Source organism: Cladophialophora yegresii (assembly GCF_000585515.1).
Source record: "Cladophialophora yegresii CBS 114405 chromosome Unknown aczIN-supercont1.4, whole genome shotgun sequence".
NCBI lineage: Eukaryota > Fungi > Ascomycota > Eurotiomycetes > Chaetothyriales > Herpotrichiellaceae > Cladophialophora > Cladophialophora yegresii.
This window is the reverse complement of record NW_006913048.1, coordinates 260,946-281,053: the sequence shown is the minus strand read 5'-3', so window position 1 is coordinate 281,053 and position 20,108 is coordinate 260,946. Positions and strand designations below refer to the sequence as shown.

Sequence of the window (20,108 nt, the reverse complement as noted above, 5' to 3'; positions counted from 1 at the left end):
GCCGCCGACTTTGACATCCACCTTGACCAACATCCCACGACCACGAAGCTCTCGACCAGGTGCTACGGAGCAAATAATATCAGCATGCCTAGACATCCACGATAGGCATTGTGACACCTATCCATCAGTATCTCTACGCCCGGCTTCCGCAGCAATGCCGGTTCGCAAGCCCTCGCGCTATGGCTCAAATGTGAAATTCAATAAGAATACCTTGCGGAAACGAACGAAAACGGTCGATGCTTCCTCGCTGCGCGCTACTGAAGGAACGTCTCAAGATGAGAAGATCGAGGCAATTCGGCATGCCAACAGCATCGATGAGGCCATGGGCTTCCCCCGGTACGACTCCGGAAAGAAAAGAGTTGGCTGGCTTTATAACATGCACAGCACCTCTATCGAGGACTCGAAAACACCCGGAGGCCGCGCAGGTGTCGATTTCTACTTCATCGGCGACGATGGGGAGAACTTCAAAGCGGCTGTCGAGTACGATCCATATTTCTTGCTGGCTGTCAAGCGCGGGAGAGAAGCCGAAGTGGAAGAATGGTGTAAGAGAATGTTCGAGGGGCTTGTCAAGGCTGTCAATCGGGTCACAAAGGAAGACTTGCAGATGCCCAATCACCTCCTTGGCTACAAAAGAACATTCCTGCAGCTCACCTTTGCCAACGTGTCCGATTTGTTGGCCGTTCGACGAACAGTGATGCCCATTGCAGAGAAGAATAGAGAGAAGGTCAACGCAATGGACACATATGCCGAGGTGGCGAGTGCTACGGCTGGCTTTGACGTCTACGATGAAGAGCAAGCCTACGACACTAGGCCGAACACGATTGCCGAGGCCAGCGACCACGTTGTCGACATCCGAGAGTATGACGTTCCCTACCACGTTCGTGTCACAATTGACAAGGACATCCGCATCGGAAAATGGTACACGGTCGAAGGCAAGCACGGTACGGTCACCTTGACATGTCTCGAGGAACGCTTGACGCGTGCGGATCCTGTCGTGCTTGCCTTCGATATTGAAACGACAAAATTACCTCTGAAATTCCCAGACCAGCTCGTCGACCAGATTATGATGGTCTCTTACATGATTGATGGGCAAGGTTTTCTCATTACAAACAGAGGGATCGTATCAGAAGATATTGCGGACTTCGACTATACCCCGAAAGCTGAGTATGAAGGGCCTTTTATGATTTTCAACGAGCCCGACGAACGCGCCGTCATAGAGCGGTTTTTTTCGCACATCAAGGAAGCCCGACCTACTGTCATTGCAACGTACAACGGAGACTTTTTCGACTGGCCTTTTGTTGAAGCCAGAGCTAGCGTTAATGGGATCGACATGTACGCCGAGATCGGATTCCGGAAAAACAGCGAGGACATCTACCAAAGCGACTACTGTGTTCATATGGACTGCTTCGCTTGGGTCAACAGGGACAGCTACCTGCCTCAGGGGAGTCGAGGCCTAAAAGCCGTCACGGTCGCCAAGCTTGGATATGATCCGGATGAACTCGACCCCGAGCTAATGACACGTTATGCCAGTGAGCGTCCTCAGGTCTTGGCAGAGTATTCCGTTTCCGACGCTGTGGCCACCTACTATCTGTACATGAAATACGTACACCCTTTCATTTTCTCGCTTTGCACAATTCTACCGTTAAGCCCTGATGACACCCTACGGAAGGGCACTGGGACGCTTTGCGAAATGCTTTTGATGGTGCAGGCGTACCAAAAGAGCATCGTCTTGCCGAACAAGCACAAAGAACCCCGGGAAGCTTTCTGGGAGGGTCACCTCCTGGAGTCAGAGACATACGTTGGGGGACACGTGGAGAGCATTGAAGCTGGTGTCTTTCGAGCCGACATACCGGTTAACTTTGCCATCGACACTACCGCCATCGATGAGCTTATTCGCGATCTCGATGCAGCCTTGCAGTTTTGCATCACTGTTGAGGAGAAGAAATCACTTGAAGACGTTACGAATTATGACGAAGTACGAGCGCAGATTTTTGAGAAGTTAAATAACCTGAAGCATACACCCAACAGAAACGAACGACCCCTTATCTACCACTTGGACGTGGCGTCGATGTACCCTAATATCATGACAACGAATCGGCTTCAGCCTGACTCCATGATCTCAGAATCTGACTGCGCGGCTTGCGACTTCAACCGCCCTGGGAAGACATGCGATCGACGCTTGCCCTGGGCATGGAGAGGCGAATTCTTGCCCAGCAAACGAGACGAATACAACATGATTCGCAGGGCGGTGGCGAATGAGACTTTCCCCGGCAGAGGTCCCAGAGCGCCGAGACGGACATTCCAAGAATTGTCTTTGGATGAGCAAGCTGCCATGGTACGGAAACGGTTGCAGGAGTACTCGAAAAAGATATACCACAAGATCCACGATTCGAAGACCATTGAACGAGAAGCCATCATCTGCCAACGAGAAAACCCCTTCTATGTCGACACCGTGCGGGACTTCCGCGATCGCCGTTACGACTTCAAGGGCAAACAGAAAGTCTGGAAAGGCAAGACGGAGGCACTGAAGTCATCGGGAGCGCCTTCGCATGAGGTCGAGGAAGCCAAGAAAATGATCGTGCTTTTCGACTCCCTACAGCTGGCTCATAAGGTTATTCTCAACTCTTTCTACGGCTACGTCATGCGAAAAGGATCCAGGTGGTACTCCATGGAGATGGCAGGCGTTACGTGTCTCACAGGAGCGCACATCATTCAAATGGCTCGAGAGCTCGTCGAGAGAATTGGGCGACCATTGGAGTTGGACACCGATGGTATCTGGTGCATGCTTCCCGCGACTTTTCCGGAGAATGTGGTGTTCACTTTAAAAAATGGGAAAAAGATGGCAATCTCATATCCTTGCGTGATGCTTAATCACTTGGTGCATGCACAATATACCAACCACCAATATCAGACACTTATCGATCCAACCACATTCAGGTATGAGACGCACAGCGACAACTCGATTTTCTTCGAAGTCGACGGTCCTTACAAAGCCATGATTCTGCCAACATCAAAGGAAGAGGACAAGAATCTGAAGAAACGCTATGCTGTCTTCAACCACGATGGCAGCCTTGCAGAATTGAAAGGGTTTGAGGTCAAGCGACGGGGTGAATTGAAGCTTATCAAGATCTTCCAGACTCAGATATTCAAGTTCTTCCTGGAAGGGACCACCTTGGCAGAAACGTATGCAGCGGTGGCTCGAGTCGCTAACCGTTGGCTTGATGTTCTGCATTCCCACGGATCCACACTAGCGGACGAGGAATTGATCGACTTGATCTGTGAGAACAAAAGCATGGCCAAAACCCTGGAGGAGTATGGGGCACAGAAGTCCACGTCCATAACGACGGCGAAGCGCTTAGCCGAGTTTCTAGGAGACCAGATGATCAAGGACAAAGGTTTGAACTGCAAGTACATCATCTCGGCGAAGCCCCGAAACACTCCCGTCACGGAACGGGCCATTCCCGTCGCAATCTTCTCAGCCGACGATGGTGTCAAACGGTTCTTTTTGCGGAAGTGGCTGAAGGACGACCCTGCGGACATGGATCCAAGGACCGTCATTGACTGGGACTACTACCTCGAGCGTCTTGGTTCTGTCATTCAGAAGCTCATCACGATCCCTGCTGCTCTGCAAAAGGTCAGAAACCCCGTTCCGCGTGTTTCCCACCCGGATTGGCTCCAGAAACGAATCATGGCGAAGGACGACAAATTCAAGCAGAAGAAGATTAATGATCTCTTCGAAAAGCGCCCGCTTGCTGAGCGGTCAGTCAATCTGCTGGACCACCGGCTTCCCGCGACAGGAGATATTGAAGACGCCCTGAGTTCTCAGCTAAAGTCGCCGGTACATCCGCTCAAGCCTCCAAAGCGAAAAGCTGAGGAATCGGCAAATCAACCTCTCGTTGATCCCCTTGCGTCCCTTGCATTGACATCTCCAGCAATCGATGAAGACTATGGGGGCTGGCTCCAACACCAGAAGAAGAAGTGGAAGCTACAGAAGCAAGCAAGAGCCCGCCGGCGTCAATTGTACGGGGAGAGGCCAAACGTGGCCGGCGACTCCATCGGCAGCTTTTTCCGCAACCAGGCCGAGATGATGTATACCAACACATGGCATGTTCTCCAGCTGCGTCAAGGCGATGCACCAGGTGAAGTAACGGCTTTCGTCCTTATTGGCAAAAGGATCCAACCATTAACCGTCAAGGTGCCCCGGACACTGTATCTCAATCTGAAGGGTGAAGAGCTCCCTAACGTGGAAATACCAGGATGTGATGTTGAGAAGGTCAATCACGCACTGCCTAATGGCCATCAGTCGGTGCACTTGTTTCAACTGACCATGTCCGAAGACACCTATTTGCGGGAAGCGGAGTTGATTTCCTTGTTGTGCAACCACCCCAGTGTCGAAGGCGTCTATGAGCGGCAGCTTCCGCTGTTCATGCGAGCACTGCTGAAGTTGGGGAATATGTGCACCTTTGATGACAGTCAGAAAGGTGTTCTCGGGACAGGTCTTGACCAAGGTTTTGACCTGTCGGCCCTCCTCAGAGGTGGTACACAGTCTACCTACCTGGAAGATGTAGCCTCTCTAGGCTATATCTACCTGTACCACGTCGCAGTGGGGGACAGACATGTTTTTGCACTATTCTCGACAACCAAGCCAGAAGCTCACCTTATTGTTCTGAACCGGGGGCGAGACGCTCAGCTTCCCAACGCCGACAAGATTTATGCTGAACACTACCGTCAGAAACTTCAAGACGACGGCTTGGTTGAAAGTGTCTTCGGGTATCAGCCCAGCATCAGCTTCAAGGTGTCCCAAGTGGCAACGAAAAGAAAAGCACATCTTGAGCTGGCCGACATTTTGAAGAAATGGCGCTCGGACGCAACGAAGCCGACGATCCTTCTGTTGCAGACCGCCTCGCACAACCAATTGGTGCACGATGTCCGCATCATGAGGGATTTCCCGATACTGTACTTGCCCACCGAACAAGCCGATGTGGATCTACCCACATTGGGCTGGCAGGGCCATGCCTTTAAACAGGTTATGACCCATTATCTGAATGTATCTGGCTGGTTGACGCATCTGATCGAGCTTGCGCGATACGGTGACGTGCCGTTGTGCAATCTTGAGAAGGACGATCCTCGTTTCCTCATCGACTTGGCCTACGCTAGGCGGTTGCAGAGAAGCAACGTAGTGCTGTGGTGGTCTGATCAGCCTCGTCCCGATCACGCCGGCCACGAACGCGACGACATCTTAGGCCCGCTGACCGAGGTGGTGGAGATGCCCTCCATCAACCATCCTGGCGCCTATACTTCCGTGTGTGTCGATATCTCGGTGCAGAACTTGGCTATCAACACCATCCTGACCTCGTCCATCATCAACGAGCTTGAGGGATCAGCCGAGTCGATTGCTTTTAACCCGGCAGCTGACGAAGAGAACCCGCTTGACTCGAACGTGGTCAAATCTAATGGTGGTTTTGCACAAGCTGCGTTGGAAGTTCTTCGCGAAATGGTGAAGTCATGGTGGGCAGAAGCTTGTCATGGCAACAGACTTGCGGATGTCATGGTTCAACATTTGGTCAGATGGGTAGAGGCGCCAGCTTCATCTCTTTACGACCGGCACCTGCACTATTACATTCAGATGATGTCCAAGAAGGCTATGCAACAACTCATTACCGACTTGCGACGTGTCGGTTCACATGTGGTATTTGCGAGTCCGACACGACTGCTTCTGCAGACATCCAAGCAGGAGGTGGAAAATGCTTACGCGTATTCGCAGTACATCCTGAAGTCCATCCAACAGAAGCCTCTCTTCCACTTTCTGGGACTGGAGGTCAAGGACTACTGGGACATTCTGCTCTGGTATGACGCATACAATTACGGCGGTAAAGGCACCTCGACAGTCACAGAAGAAACGAACAGCTCCAGCCTGGAGACTGTGGTCCATTGGCAGCTCTCACAATTCCTGCCAGTGTCACTGCAGCCCAGTTTCGAGGACTGGGTGATCATCTTCATTGAACTGATGCAGAAATTGAAGAGACCACCCCCTGATGGTACTCCGTTCACACCTCGAGCCACACAATTGCCCTCTGGCTTTATCAGCTTGACCGAAGATCCCACCAGCACGGAGGTAACGACAGTTCTGCAGGACGACTTTTCCAAGCCGCTGAAGAAGCAGATCACCAACCTGATCCGACGGCAACGCGAAGAATTGCTTCATCCAGAACTTGCCAGCGACTGGACATTCCCTTCTCTCCCTGGCGGCACACTCGAATCAAGCGACCCACGGCATCCTCGTGATCCTGTGCTGGAGCTGGTCAAGTCACTCATGCAGATCATTTCCTTGTCGAAGCCTCTTCAACTCGAAGCTCGGTTGCTCCGTAAAGAGCTCCTTGCCCTCTTCGACGTCCGCGAATTCAGTAAGGAAGCGCGCTTCGAGAATCCCAGCGCGGCTCTCCGCTTCGAAGGCCTCGTCTGCGACACATGCACTGCGACTAGAGATCTGGATCTGTGTCGTGACGAAGACGTCTTGCCCAGTGTCAACGAGAGTGGTGAAGAAGTGAGCAATAAACCCTGGAGGTGCCACAGCTGTGGGACAGAATTCAACAGGATCGTTCTTGAGGAAGAACTCATCGCAAGGATCCAAGCCATGCTGCTCCGGTGGCAGATGCAGGACATCAAATGCAAGAAATGTGGTGTACTGCAGAGTGACGATTCGTCGTTCGCGGATCATTGTTCATGTGGGGGACACTGGGTTGGCACGGTGGAGCTGGGAGATGTCAAGGACAAACTGAGCGTGACAGCGCGAGTGGCACAGTCCTATGGCCTGAAGATGTTGACTGGTGTGATTGAAGGCGTCAAAACGATGTGCATGATTTCATGATCAACGAAGGATGGTGGTTCTGGAGTGACTTTGGCTGTCATAAAAAGCATGGCCAAAGGTACCGGGCGCTGTATCGGCAGCGATATTTAGATGCGGCATCTCAACGACTGGAGTTGATATGATGCGACTGCACACAGTCTTCGAGTTGATTGAAGACCATGAGCTTGATGCCACCCAACCTCCCAATGTTCGTCGACGCTTGAAACTGTTCTCGCTTCTGTTGAGATGCGCCCACCTCCACATCCGCTAGTTAGTACGTGATACTCTCGCAAGGTAGAATAGTCGAAAAGCAGATATGTTGAGCAGTTCGTCATGTTGCGAGCCTGCACAAGGTCGAGTAGTGGAGGACGTGCCGTTTCCTGCAAGGCTGAAAACGACGGCGAGGCTGAGCGCCAAGGTCGGATTCGTTCCTTCGTAGGCGGGGCGTGTCGTCCTGCTTCTCTCTTCATCATCTTTATCCAGCGGCTCGACACCGGACGACACGTTACAAATATCTTTGACTGCTGCTTGCCATCTATTGATCCTGATCTTTCTTCTTTCTCTGCTCTTTGTCTTCCTGCCGTGCAGAGTTTGGTGCTGGATGTCACTGGGCATGGAATACTTCGCGACGTAGCCGGTGACATTCGCTCCCCCTCCGTCAACACACTCCCACGTTCCCACATATAAGATTCCTGCATCAGTCTTACCTCCCTTCAGTCTCTCTGCTCCCTCCCACGACGCTGTCATCATGGACAACCTCGCCCAGAAACCGACGCCGCAACAGCAGGCAAATCTGATCAGACCGGAGCAGGTCAACAAGTTACCGCAGCTCAATCCTCAACAGAAACAGCAGTTCTTCCAAGGAGTCACGAGGTACTGGGAGATCTTGAACACCACCCAGCCTACCGACCCTCAGTACCAAGAAGCACTGAAGAGGCTGCACAGCACGTCCCAGCAGTTGATGGCTGGCATGAAACAGTGGCAGGTCCGGAAACAGATGCAACAGGCGGCACAACAACAAGCGGCGACGCAGAACCAGGCACAGACCCAGGCCCAGGCCCAGGCACAAGCCCAGGCTCAGGCTCAGGCTCAGGCTCAGGCGCAAGCACCAAAACCCGCGGGTCAAGCTGTACAAGGGCTAACAAGCGCGCCCTCCAGTCAGACTGGAGGTAGTGCCGTGCAATTCAGCCAACTCTTACCTGAGATCCAGCGCAAGGTAAACGAGCACCACTTCTACTATCCCCCAGCTATGAACAAGGGAACAGAACCTGCTGAAGTATGGTTGCGCGAGGCGAAGGCCAGGTTGGGCCAGGCGATGCAGAGACTCCAAGTTGCGAAACAGAAGAAGGCCGAGTTTCATAGAACAGCTCAGCAACGGCAGGCAGCGGGCAATCCGCTGACGCCAGAAGAGACCGCCGTGTACAACAACAAGATTGCCCAATGCGACCGAGCGGTGACTGAGAGCACTTCATTCATGAAGAAATTCAATGAACAGCAAGAACAATTCCGCAATGCGCAACCACAACACCAGTTTTCGAAACAAAACGCGCCTGGAGGTGAAGGGACAGACACGGCTGCCGCACCTCAGATGCCACCAGGCGTTCAAGGCCCCACCGCCCATTCAATCAGCAGTGCTGTTTCTGCCGCACGTAACCAAGCCAGCGCTGCTCAAGCAAGCAGTCCGACCGCACTTGCACCCACTGCCAGCCAGAGCGCAGGTGCAGTCACTCAGCAGACGCCTTTGTCTGCGACTCAAGCGCAGTTCCCTCAACCCCCAGGAGATACCTCTGCCGCGCCTCGTCCAGTATCACATCACGGTCAAGCCATGCCTCCTCTCCAACACGCGCCCTCTTCTGGCGTGCATCCTCACCCACTCAACACCAGCATCAACGGCGTTAAGACCGCGACTCCGCACATCACCAAGAATCTACAGCTGCCGGATCCGAAACCGGTTCAGATGCCGCCGTCTCGGCCAACCTTGACTGGTGGTGCTGGTGTAGGCTTGCCGGGGCAACTCGCACAACCCGCTATTACAGCACTACCTGGCTACGTGTTGGAGTCCAGCGAAGACGGAAGGGTCCTGTCTAAGAAGAAGTTGAACGAGCTGGTGCGTGAGGTTTGCGGCCCCGGTCCAGAGGAGCAGCTTGATCCCGAAGCCGAAGAGGTAAGTGGTCCTTGTTCCACGACCACAATCTCATGGCCTAACTTATGCCAGATTTTCCTTGCTATTGCCGACGACTTCGTGGATGAGCTGGTGTCCCAGTCCTGCAAGCTTGCCAAGCTGCGTGGCTCGGCCAGTCTGGAACTCCGCGATATCCAAATTGTCCTTGAACGGCAGTACAACATCCGCGTGCCGGGCATCTCCACCGACGAAATCCGCACGGTTCGGCGACCACAGCCTGCTCCTGGCTGGGCTCACAAGATGGGCGCAGTCCAAGCAGCAAAGCTGACGGGAGGTGGCAGTGCAGGAGCCACGACGGGCACAAACGCAAAGGAGACTTGACCTGTACCATCATGACACGGCGCTACCATTACGAAGCACTTGTTACTGCTGGGCGTTGGGGGATGTGCACGCTTGTGGGTGGGACTGAACGACAGGCATGAGCATCTGGCGCGAGGCATGGTATCATCGGACGGCGAAGTTGATTCATTGCGAGCGATCGGCGATATTCAAAGTCATGGGTCGGAACAGATGCATTGTTTTCGACAGATTTCGACAGAGACAATTACCAAAGTTCAGGAGGGCTGACATTGCTCAGACCATGCTGTAGTTCTTGACTCGCATCAATTGTCTCTATCAGATCTTGCGCAGCAGTGTTTTTAGAGTAACCGGTGAACTGACTCTGGTGCCTCTGGAAGCGCAGACGATTCGTCCCTGCGCTGTGCGAAAAGTACTGAGCATGGAGTGTGTCCGCAAGCTGCCCAAGTCTCTAGTGCTCGGGGGAAGGTGGAAATGTGAAGAGAAGAGGCTGGGGACTTTGCATGCCCAAGAGCCAGTCGTGCCACTCAATCTTGCACCGGACGGCGACGTCATCAGCGGCCCAACTCACTGCCACTCCCATTTCCCACCATCAGCGTCTCGGTGTAACCTGTCGCATCTTGCTACTGCAGCCCGCGCGCGGCAGGAGTCTTCATATTGGTCGTCTCTGGACTTTTGAACAGACAGTCTCTTGTCACACCTGCCACGACTTCGCCCGGAAAGCGTCGAACTTGATCTGACCGATTCAGCCTGACTGCCCCTCCGGTGCCAAACCTTACTTCACAAAGTCTCTCGCCCTCGATCGGCCATTCCAGGGCGTCAATCTGAACAGATCGGCAGCGTGACCATGTCTCGGTATCGCGGCGATCCTCGATATTCTGACGGCAACCTTGCCTACCGCGACCCCCCTCCACAGCGCTGGGATGCTGAGCGCTTCACTCGGGAGCGGGAAGTCCGTGCTCCTGCTCCTCCTGCTCCTGACTACCCCCCTCCTCGGCGCGCCCCCGTCTACGAAGAACAGCGCTTCTACGAGGAAGACCGGTATGGCCCTCGAGGGGCGAGCGAGCGCCGATACTTCGAGGAGACCGACTACTATGACCCCCGCGCGCAGCGTGGTCAGATGGTGCCCTATGCTCCGGAGAGGCCAGCGAGACCGGATCCGATTCCCCGACCAGGCATCCTCCGGCGACAATCCAGCTTGGACACTTTCGACCGCAGGCCGGCGAGACGATTTGACGACTACGACGAGCTTCACAGTCCTCGTCGAGCCCCTCCTCCCCGAGAATTGATCCCTGTCCGCGCGCCTTCACCCCGCCGATATCCGCGATACGATGAGAAATACTATGATGAAGTCAGAGTCCAAGATCCAGATCACTACGGCGACGATGGCTTCCGCGAATATCGGGAGCGCGAATGGGTGAGGGAACGGAAAAGGAACAGCCCGTCTCCCGACCGCCGCACGGTCAGAGAAGAAATCATCGAAGAACGCAAAGAAGAGGTCATTGAAGAGAAGCCATACCCACGGCGTGGCAAGACACGCATGCCGAAAAGACTGGTGCATACCAAAGTGCTATATGATCTAGGATACCCGTACTACGAAGAGGTACGACACAGTCCGTGGGCGAGGACATCCATGACACTGACTGTACTAGGACGAACGTACCATCATCATTGAAAAGGCTCTTGGCCCTGACAACATTGACGAGGTCTTCACCAAGAGTAAGGAATACCGAGAGAGGGAAGGTCAGTACTATCCATCAAGACGCTGAGACATATGCTGAAGGCTGCAGTTACCACGACTCGCTTGATCGAAGCGCCGCCCCCAGTTGTGGTGTCAAATCCAGCACCCAGCATGCGGGCGCCCAGTGTTCACGGTGGTGATGTGGTATATGAGAAGATGGAGAAGGTCGAGAGGATCGACACTGTTCCACTGGCAGATGCACCCCGATCGGTACGTGATTGGGATGCCCTGTCCGTTAGGTCGCCATCGCCCAAGGCTCACCGGTCACGCTCCCGGAGACGCTCACGGCGCGGTTCTTCGCCGGGAGAGGTTGTGCGAGAGACTGTGGTGGAGAAGAAGGAGGTCATCCGCGACGTTTCGCCTGCACGAACGCATCGCTCTCACGCCACGTCTCATCGCCGGGGTTCGTTCGACAGCGACGACGCCACCATCATCGAGCGAAGAGTCACCCGTGACGAATTTGAAGATTCAAACTCGGTCCACGTCGGGCCTCTTGCGCTAGTGGTCGATCGCAAGCCTCAACGCAGCGAGCGCAACATTAAAGAAGAGATCCGCAGACTCGAGGCGGAGCGCCGAGAACTAAGGCGCGAAAGACGCTACGAGCGCGAGGGCGGCGAGGTCGTCAAGATTGAGCGTGTCCGCGAGAGGACTCCATCACCCCGCGGCGAGGTCATCATCGAGAGACGCGGCGAGGAAGTCCTGGAAGTCAAGAAGGACCGGAGAGGTAGGATGTCGCTAGTCGTCAAATAAGCAACCCCGTCCTGATAATTGGCGTGGAACAGGTCGCTCACGCTCGGCAGCCCCGCCGCCCGGGCTCATCAAGGCCATGATGGCAACTCTGACCTGAGTGAGGATGGTCCGTCACGCGACACATTTCTGGGCGGTTTCAGAGGGGCCGGCAATAGGACACACAGTCTTTTTGATCGTTGTTCCGCTGCATGGAATTCGGAGCACACATCGAGGTCAACTGCACAACGTCTTTACCGAGGGTGCTTGAAGTTACGGAAGATGGAGATGGATGGCCATCAGGCAGAACATGTTTCACGAGTTTCATGTGTACGTAGTTCAGGAGATCGAGGGACTAGTTGGATTCTTTGATGGGTACAAACAGTGCACGATGCCAACTTGCGACTATTTCCCTCCTTTGATCAAGCCTCGATACAGTGAGGGTTACAGTGAGGGTGACAGTGAGCAATCTGCCCCAGGTGTGCTTTCCATGGAGTCCACAATCGAACCGAGTCGTCGATTGTTGCCTTGAGAAATATGTACAGTAACATGTGAATGCACGGGGCTTCGCTTCCCCACGCCGGCCGCCGGTTCTTGTCAGACAGACTGCAACCCATCTGTTACTTCTCTCCCTTCGACACGAGGCTCTCCACTCTGCATACCAGCTTCTTCTGCTGGTCATCTATTCAGCCCTGCGTCTGTATTTCCTTGTCGTTGTCGAGACCAGGCCCCAATATGGATAAGTTCGCTGCCTTTGGCAAGAACATCAGGTGCGCTCCAGCCAATGCTTCCGGGCCATCGACATGCTAACGGACGGTTCCTCACAGCTCGGCCTTCAATTCGACCGTCACCCCCTCTTTCCAGCGAAGCCAGCAGTATCTGAAGGAGCAATTTGGAAATGCCGAAGACAAGGTCGGGCACGCACTGCATTTGAGGGCAGAATCAATTCGCTGACAGAGTGTTGCCTTAGACTCAACTCCCAGCTGATTACACGGAACTCGAAAAGCGAGTCGAGGCCTTGAAGCAGGTTCATCAGAAGCTTCTCGATGTGACGTACGTGTTCAAACCCGGCCAGCTCGAACCTCTGTTGACCCCCCGTGCGCAGCAAGCAATACCAGAATGAAGCCTACGATTACCCGCCCAATATCCGTGAATCGTTTGGGGATTTGGGTCGAAGCATCTCGGACAAAGTGAGCCTGCTATCCAAGGCCTCCAATGCCACCGAGGCCGCAAATGCTTTCACTGCGCCCCCATCGGCCAAGCCGCAACCGAAGACCTTCAACCATGCCATAGCCCGCGCTTCGTTGTCTAGTTCCCATATGCTCAAGCAGGCCAACACGACCGGCGCAAGCGAAGAGCCCCTGGCTGTGGCGCTCGAGCGGTACGCACTGGCGGAAGAGAAAGTGGGCGAAGCGCGACTGGCACAGGACCAGGCCATTCAGTCACGGTTCCTCGCGGGATGGACTACCACGTTGAACACGAACATTCAGTTTGCGACAAAAGCACGAAAAGCCGTCGAGAACAGCCGCCTGTTGCTGGACAGCACCAAGGCGGCCAAGAAGAGTCAAGTGCAGGGCCGAGGGATGAACCCGGACGACGAGACCGCCATGAGCGAGGACGCCCGCGCCGAGATCGAGGCCAAGGAGGACGACTTTGTCTCGCAGGTCGAGGAGGCTCAGGGGGTCATGAAGAATGTAAGTTTACAACACAGTGCGTACAGCTGCACCGAATTCTGACGGCATTAGGTCTTGGATACACCCGAACCTCTCCGCAACCTGGCGGATCTGATTGCCGCACAGCTCGAGTACCACAAGAAAGCATACGAGATCTTGTCGGAACTGGCGCCGGAGATTGATCAGCTTCAAGTCGAACAGGAAAGCAACTACCGCAAGAGTAGGGAGGGCGCGTAGGTGCGTAGGCGCGTAGGTGCTGGGGAGATTGCAAATTGTTCACGGCTGCGTGGATGCTAACAGGAACCTGAACTTGTTCACGGCTGCGTGGATGCTAACGGGAACCTGAACTTGTTCACAGGTGCGTAGGTGCTGGTTGAAGCCTGGAGTTGTTCACGCGGGCGTAGGCACCATAGGTGCTGAAGGAAACCTGACATTGTTCACGGGTGCTTTGGTGGTTTGCTTCTCCACGCATGGCTTTGCCGCAATGGTGGTGCGCTTGGGAGAAACTTAGGGTTATGTAGGCTTTGGTAGATGCAATACCGTCATGCGGTCTTATTGTCGTCAAGCTCTTGGAAGCAATATGAGCCGCAGGTAGAGGGTCTCAGCGTCTGAACAGGGCAGATACTGCATGACTGAGATGACCCTGGATGACCTGCTCGCTACCCGTTCCAAATGCCGAGGTTGGCCCGAACCTGCACTGCACGTATCCGTCATCCGAGTCGATTGGCTTGACTGGACTTGACCTTGACCTTCATCAACGGCCTGTGAACTCAACTCACGGTGACCTTACTCCATACTACGAAGCCAACCACGCCAGAACCGACGCTTTCTACCCGTCCACCGACCTACCTAGCTACATCGGCACTGCTCCTCATATCGTGTGCTTCACCTGCTATACTGTAACCCGAGCACCTACGTCCGTCCGCCTACCTTCGCACGACCTTACTTCGCCTCCAAGCCGACGGAGCATCTATTACCCGCCCGCGGCCTCGCCTCGAACAGGCGCATTCACACATCCACACACACCAGCAATTGCGTGCACACATCTGGATACACACAGGTCTCGCTGAGCTGAGCTGTGAACTGAACCGAACTCGAGTACTCGAGGAGGACAGGACGGGACGGGAAGAAGAAGGTGTACACTACACGTACACTTACACTTACACTACAATATGGCAAACGGGTACGTTACTTTAGGTTACGTTGGTTGCGTCCTCTGTTTCTGTCTCGATGGACGGTTTTGAGTTGAGTTGTATGCTTCGCAAATGCAAATCCGAAAGCGAAACTTTCGAACGCCTTGAATCGTCTCGGATTGCGGCGCATTGCATCGCATGAGGATGAGGAGGAGCAGAGCTGGTGCTTGATTCAGTCGCAAGCTTTCGACCGTCTCGCCTCGCCTCGCATCGCATGAGGATAGCAGAAGCCTTCCCTTCCGGCCTCTTCCTCCTTTTGCGGCGCCTCTACATCCTTTGCTTGTACCTCTCGATACGTGCCCTGCCCCTCGCCTGTGGCGATTGGACCTTTTGGCGCTCGAAATTGTACTCGACAATGTGGAGCCTCTCAGACACCTCTCTCGACTGTTGAACATGCACTCTTCCACGGGAAGCTTTTACTCAGCCACACACGCCCGAACAAGGCCGCAAGATCACAGGCAGCCACCCAAACACACGCTAAAGCAGGTCGCAAGAACAGGAGCAGGAGACACACACGCGCGCGCGAACACATACATGGGCTAACCTACGGCTTGTCATACACACACATTGGCTATTCTGCGTCGCGTCATACACATACATGTGCTAACCTACACATCCTCATCACAGGTGGTCCATCCTCATCGGACTCGTCGTCATCGTCGCGTTGAGCGTCGGCGCGTGGTTCCTCAGTCCAAAGGGCGAGAATCAGACGATCTGGCGGAGCACGCTCATCCTCAGCTTTGCCAGCTGTTATATCATGTGGGGTATGTGGTGTACCAGTTCCATTTCTTTTGATTTTTCGAGGTTTGGCAAGCAAGGGAATGGCCAGGGAATGCTAGGGGAGGCAGGCGGGCAGGCAGGCGAGCAGGCAAGCCGGCAAGCTGTTGCATGCCATGCGATGCTCACGCTGTTTTTCATGACCTTTGGTCCTTCAGGCGTCCCCCCGTCTTGTAGCGATGCACCTACCATGCTGCTCTTCATAATCTCTGCGGTTTCCCCCCCCCCCCCCCCCCCTTCTTAGGCGCGCCCCTGCCCCGTCTTGTGGTTCTCCCGGCGGCCCAAACCCCCCGAAACCTCAATCTGATGCTTTTGGTTCGATCAAACTATGGTGCTGATCGCTAACTTGCTTTCACCACAGCGATAACCTTCCTCGCACAATGGCATCCTCTGATCGAGCCGCGGATGTCGAAATTGAGACCCGGGTACGCTGGTGGAAGTTAAAGTGTTCATCCTGGTAGAAGTAGGGATGAAACGGAGTACTCGAGCAAGGTATTTTTGGACGTGTCGCTAAGGTACCGGCAGACACGGGCAGATAGACAGCCAGACAGACAGGGATCATAACAAGGGAAAAAGGCAGATCGATGTGAGAAGTTGACCGGGAAAGGAATCGGCCTGTCGTAGCTATGATCATAAGCCCTACTCCTTAGTGCCCAGCAGGAATGATGCGAACAATGTTCTAGGTGAGCTTTGTTGTCTGTTCTCTTCCATGCTCTACTATACTCGATAGTCAAGGACATGGTCAGGACGGACAAATGGTTTGTACGAGGACGAGTAGGAGTATTTTCATCCCGATCTTCATTCCATACTCCCCAACGTTTTACCAGCCTCAGCTCTTTGCGCGTCGTGTGCCCTCAAGCATCCGTTTTATGAATTTGTAGCTGTGTTTCGCCGCCACTACAAGGATATATATATACAGGTAGTACTTGAGAGGTCTCATCCCGTCTCGCCTTCTTTTGCCCCGACTGGTTGATATGCAAAGACCCCTCCGACTATGGATGGAAAGTCCATACAGTAACTTGTGCCCCCAAAAAACTGAGGATCTATCTATCTGTTAGCTACTCCCTAGCCGCGACTACCTGTGACCTGCTAGTTACCTACTCCTCACTCGGCCGCTACTCACTTAATTACCTTCTACCCCAGTAAAATTCAGTAACTTCCTCAACCTATCCACTACCTTCTGACCAAGCCTACTCGCCTACTCGCCCACTCTAATCTACTTGCCTACCCTACCTATCACTCGCTTACCTACCTAACTACCTCAGTAAAATACCTCTACCTCAGGATCAACCCTAGGTACTCACTGATAGAAATCACCTACCAACCTACCTGAGACTACCTACCCTACGTAGCCGGCTCAACCGTACCCGTTTCCGCGAAACACTCCGTGAAATACTCCGTACCATCTACAGAATACGGAGTATCGAAATCAAGACACCCAAGGCCATCTTGGAGTAGAGGTTCTCACGCTACGCCCTACCCTACCCTACCATACCATCCCATACCCGTGCATTGTAATGCCATGCTATGCCATACAATGCACCGGCTCGGCGAGAGAAGACAAGACACGACAAGACATGATAAAGTGGAGAATCCAGTACTTTAATTAGTCGTACACAAGGAGCGCGCACGGGGCGCGCATCACATCGCCCTCGGTCCTTGAGGGTATATAATTATGAGACCGACACGGCATACGGCATACCGTAGCAATGTACATAGGGATTCACCTATATAGGTATGTGTCCGAGATGCTGGAGCGCACAGTACACAGTCGGTCAATTGCAGTTGGTCAGCCACAGTCCATAATCCAGGCACGCCAGCGGGAACAACGGGAATTGGTCTACAACCCCGCAAGGCGTACTCCGTATGCGTCGGTGCCATAATCAAAGTTCAAAGTAATTCGGCCAGCGGGCATGATTATAGTAAGAAGATAATGCATATGATATATCGTATGTACCTCGTTGTCATGAACCGCCGTTCCCGTGGGTTCAAAACAAGCATATAAGCTAAAAGGTCCAACAATCCGGCATAAAGTGCTCGGGTATTCAGTCTCTTGATGGTGGATCCGCCGAGGCTGCGGACCCGTCCTGGATATCCGTACAGTACAGCCCGATAGTCGCTGTACTTGTCACTGTCACTGTCATTGTCATTGGGGATGGCAATGGCAATGGCAATGGCAATGGCAATGGCAATGGCAATGGCAATGGCAATGCTCCTTCCAATGCATACATATGCACACACACATACGAACATACACGGACATAGAGTGAATGAGCAGATAATGTCCCGCCAGACATTCTCCTCTGCGAGCCTCAAGACACACAGTAGCTCTCTGCCACCTCAGAAGTTTGAGATTTGATCACGACTCCGTCTACTCAGCGGCACCCTCAGTCCCCTTCCGCTCTACCTCATCATCGCCAGTATTGCTCGAGGGCTGGTCATCCTCGGTCCCCTCCTCCACAGAGACAAAAATCTCATCGCGTCCCAGTCTGTGACGGTCGGCTTGGGTGTTCTCGCCCTCCTGCTCCTGTTCCTGCTCCCGTTCCTGCTCCTCACCTTGCTCTTTCTGGGCACCATCGTTCTTCTCAACGGTATCTACACCCGGAGGCGGTGTTGCCTCAACGGGACTGAAACTCTCATTCTCTTCCACATCCTCGTCAGCCTCCTCGTGCTCTTCTTCTCTAACCTCAGTCATCACATGAGCATCATTCCGTTTCTCAGTACCCTTAGTCTGCGCTCCTCTGGGCGGATAATTCTCCTCATCAGAATCATTCATGTGCCCCATTATTGCCGCAAGGACATCATTGCCGGCCGTTCGTATCGAGCCGCCTGAAGGAGATGTGACTTTCTGACCTGCTTGGTCATCATCAAAGGGTTTGGTTACCTGCTCAACAGGAGTCTCGGGCTGTGTTTTCGTTGCTGTTTCATCCTTTAACATCGTGCTAGCTTCCTCGTTACCCCCCTCCACCGACTGTCGTTTTGCCCCTTTGTGGGTGGAAAGCGGATCGATGTCTTCCATAGTGCCCGTAGGTGTAGGATCTTCTGGCGCGCGAGGCTCGTATTTGGGCACCGAAGAGGCGATATCCAGTTTGGGTAGTACACGATCCTGCGAGGAATCATCACTCGATTTCCTCGGCTGCGGTGACATTCCCCTCTTCTCCTCTAATGATATCTTCAGGGACTCGGGAACCTCAACCAGTCCTAGCACGCCGGGCACACTATTGGGTTTTGTCGAGATGGTACTCGTTGGCTGCTCTTCTTCTTCCTCTGCCCCTTCGGCGATGGTGGCCACGTGGCTTCCTGTACTAGGAGTATGTTTGTGCCTACGTGTCGTTGCACCGGTACTGACCGTCGTCGCCGATGGCACTGACGCAGCAGGCTCTGACGACGTGGAGTCGCTGGATGGCTCCTCTGATGTGGAACTCGGTGCGCCATCCTTTCGTAGTATGAAAGGCCGTACCCCGGCATCTTTTTCATCGACGGCTTCGCGAGCACCTTCAGCTTCAGGTGGGATCGTGTAGCTGTCCTCCGGGATAAGATGGTACTGGTCACAGACGACTTTGAACAACATGTACAAACCATAAGTTGCTTCGACAGACCAGAAAACATCGCGATGCTGAAACCAAGCATGTGCAAAGATCCGGTAGACACGCCGGAATATGTTGGTCAGCTGTCGCATGCTTTGAATGACGTTGCCTCCCTCTCCGCCCAATGCCAGCCGTGACGGAAAGTGTTTCGGGCTCGTGAGGACATTCGCCGCCCAATCCAGAGTATGGTTGCAGTAGTCAATGGCACAGCATGATTTTGGCGGCTCATGCACGGCGCAGAGGTATTGCCATTCACTAGCTCTCATCTCCGGGCAGGTCGTGGCTGAACACGGCGGGTTGTCGTTCATGAGGAAAATAGAGACAACATTCGCTTTCTGGGTTAGAAATCTACATAGCTCGTAGAGCCAGAGATTTCTGTCGACTGACTCGTTGTCGTTTGTTTGTGGAGGCGTAGCGAGTTGTAGAGCGGTCTCTTTTGTGATGGGGACGGTATGGGTCCCGTCCGGCGTATGGCTGAGGTGCGAGTAGAGCGATTTGAGGTGTTCCTGGAGCTGGAATGGCGAGTCAAGCTGACTCAACGGCACAAGGGGAGGGCCCATGGCCATATCTGCAGCTTTTGTTCCCGGTCTTATCCTCCTCGCGGCTCCTTCGTCTGGCTTTGAGGTCGCATCGAGCGAGAGTTCTTTCGACAGGTCGACACCAGGGCTTTTCGGGCCAAATTGCACTTCTGGAATGGGAGGGGGTGAGGGTAGCCGAGGCGAGCTGGAGGGCGACACGCCAGACCTGGAGGGTGTAACTGCTGTCATCGTGCGAGGGGAGGAATTGTGTGTTCCGCCTCGACTCCGGCGCTAAACCTCAGAACGCTGACTGCCAGTCCTTAACAGTAGCCCAGTCACCCAGTCGCCCATTCAATGCCACTGGGTGTTCTTAGAGTGAGATTGCCCTGCGTTCGTGTTCGGGCTGCAAGCCGGAAGGTGTTGTCTGTTGAGGGATGAGTTGCGAACGACTGCGTGAACCGTGTTTGAGGCTGCTTGCTACTCAGACGCGCCGTGGTCACCCAGGTCCAGGATGATACCGGACGGCGATGGGGCACGACGAGTAAGTCGTTTCACAAGCCTTCAAGC

General features: G+C 53.9%; 5 protein-coding genes across 5 annotated transcripts; 4 read left to right on the top strand and 1 right to left on the bottom strand.

Moving 5' to 3' along the window:
* Positions 1–154: 154 nt before the first annotated feature.
* A1O7_05405 (DNA polymerase epsilon catalytic subunit A) lies at positions 155–6,868 on the top strand (the record flags this gene model as incomplete). The annotated part of the gene is made up of 1 exon (XM_007759415.1): positions 155–6,868. The coding sequence occupies one exon, from the start codon at positions 155–157 to the stop codon at positions 6,866–6,868; it is 6,714 nt and encodes a 2,237-aa protein (XP_007757605.1).
* Positions 6,869–7,595: 727 nt separating this feature from the next.
* A1O7_05404 (uncharacterized protein) lies at positions 7,596–9,350 on the top strand (the record flags this gene model as incomplete). Its single annotated transcript, XM_007759414.1, has 2 exons — positions 7,596–9,011; positions 9,063–9,350. 2 exons carry the CDS (start codon positions 7,596–7,598, stop codon positions 9,348–9,350), a joined length of 1,704 nt encoding a protein of 567 aa, XP_007757604.1.
* Positions 9,351–10,173: 823 nt separating this feature from the next.
* On the top strand, positions 10,174–11,817 carry A1O7_05403 (uncharacterized protein; the record flags this gene model as incomplete). Its single annotated transcript, XM_007759413.1, has 3 exons — positions 10,174–10,929; positions 10,979–11,069; positions 11,117–11,817. The coding sequence occupies 3 exons, from the start codon at positions 10,174–10,176 to the stop codon at positions 11,815–11,817; spliced, it is 1,548 nt and encodes a 515-aa protein (XP_007757603.1).
* A 711-nt stretch (positions 11,818–12,528) lies between these two features.
* Positions 12,529–13,703, top strand: A1O7_05402 (uncharacterized protein; the record flags this gene model as incomplete). The annotated part of the gene is made up of 5 exons (XM_007759412.1): positions 12,529–12,563; positions 12,621–12,705; positions 12,764–12,850; positions 12,903–13,487; positions 13,539–13,703. The coding sequence occupies 5 exons, from the start codon at positions 12,529–12,531 to the stop codon at positions 13,701–13,703; spliced, it is 957 nt and encodes a 318-aa protein (XP_007757602.1).
* A 4,104-nt stretch (positions 13,704–17,807) lies between these two features.
* Positions 17,808–19,790, bottom strand: A1O7_05401 (uncharacterized protein; the record flags this gene model as incomplete). The annotated part of the gene is made up of 1 exon (XM_007759411.1): positions 17,808–19,790. The coding sequence occupies one exon, from the start codon at positions 19,788–19,790 to the stop codon at positions 17,808–17,810; it is 1,983 nt and encodes a 660-aa protein (XP_007757601.1).
* Between the last annotated feature and the right edge of the window lie 318 nt (positions 19,791–20,108).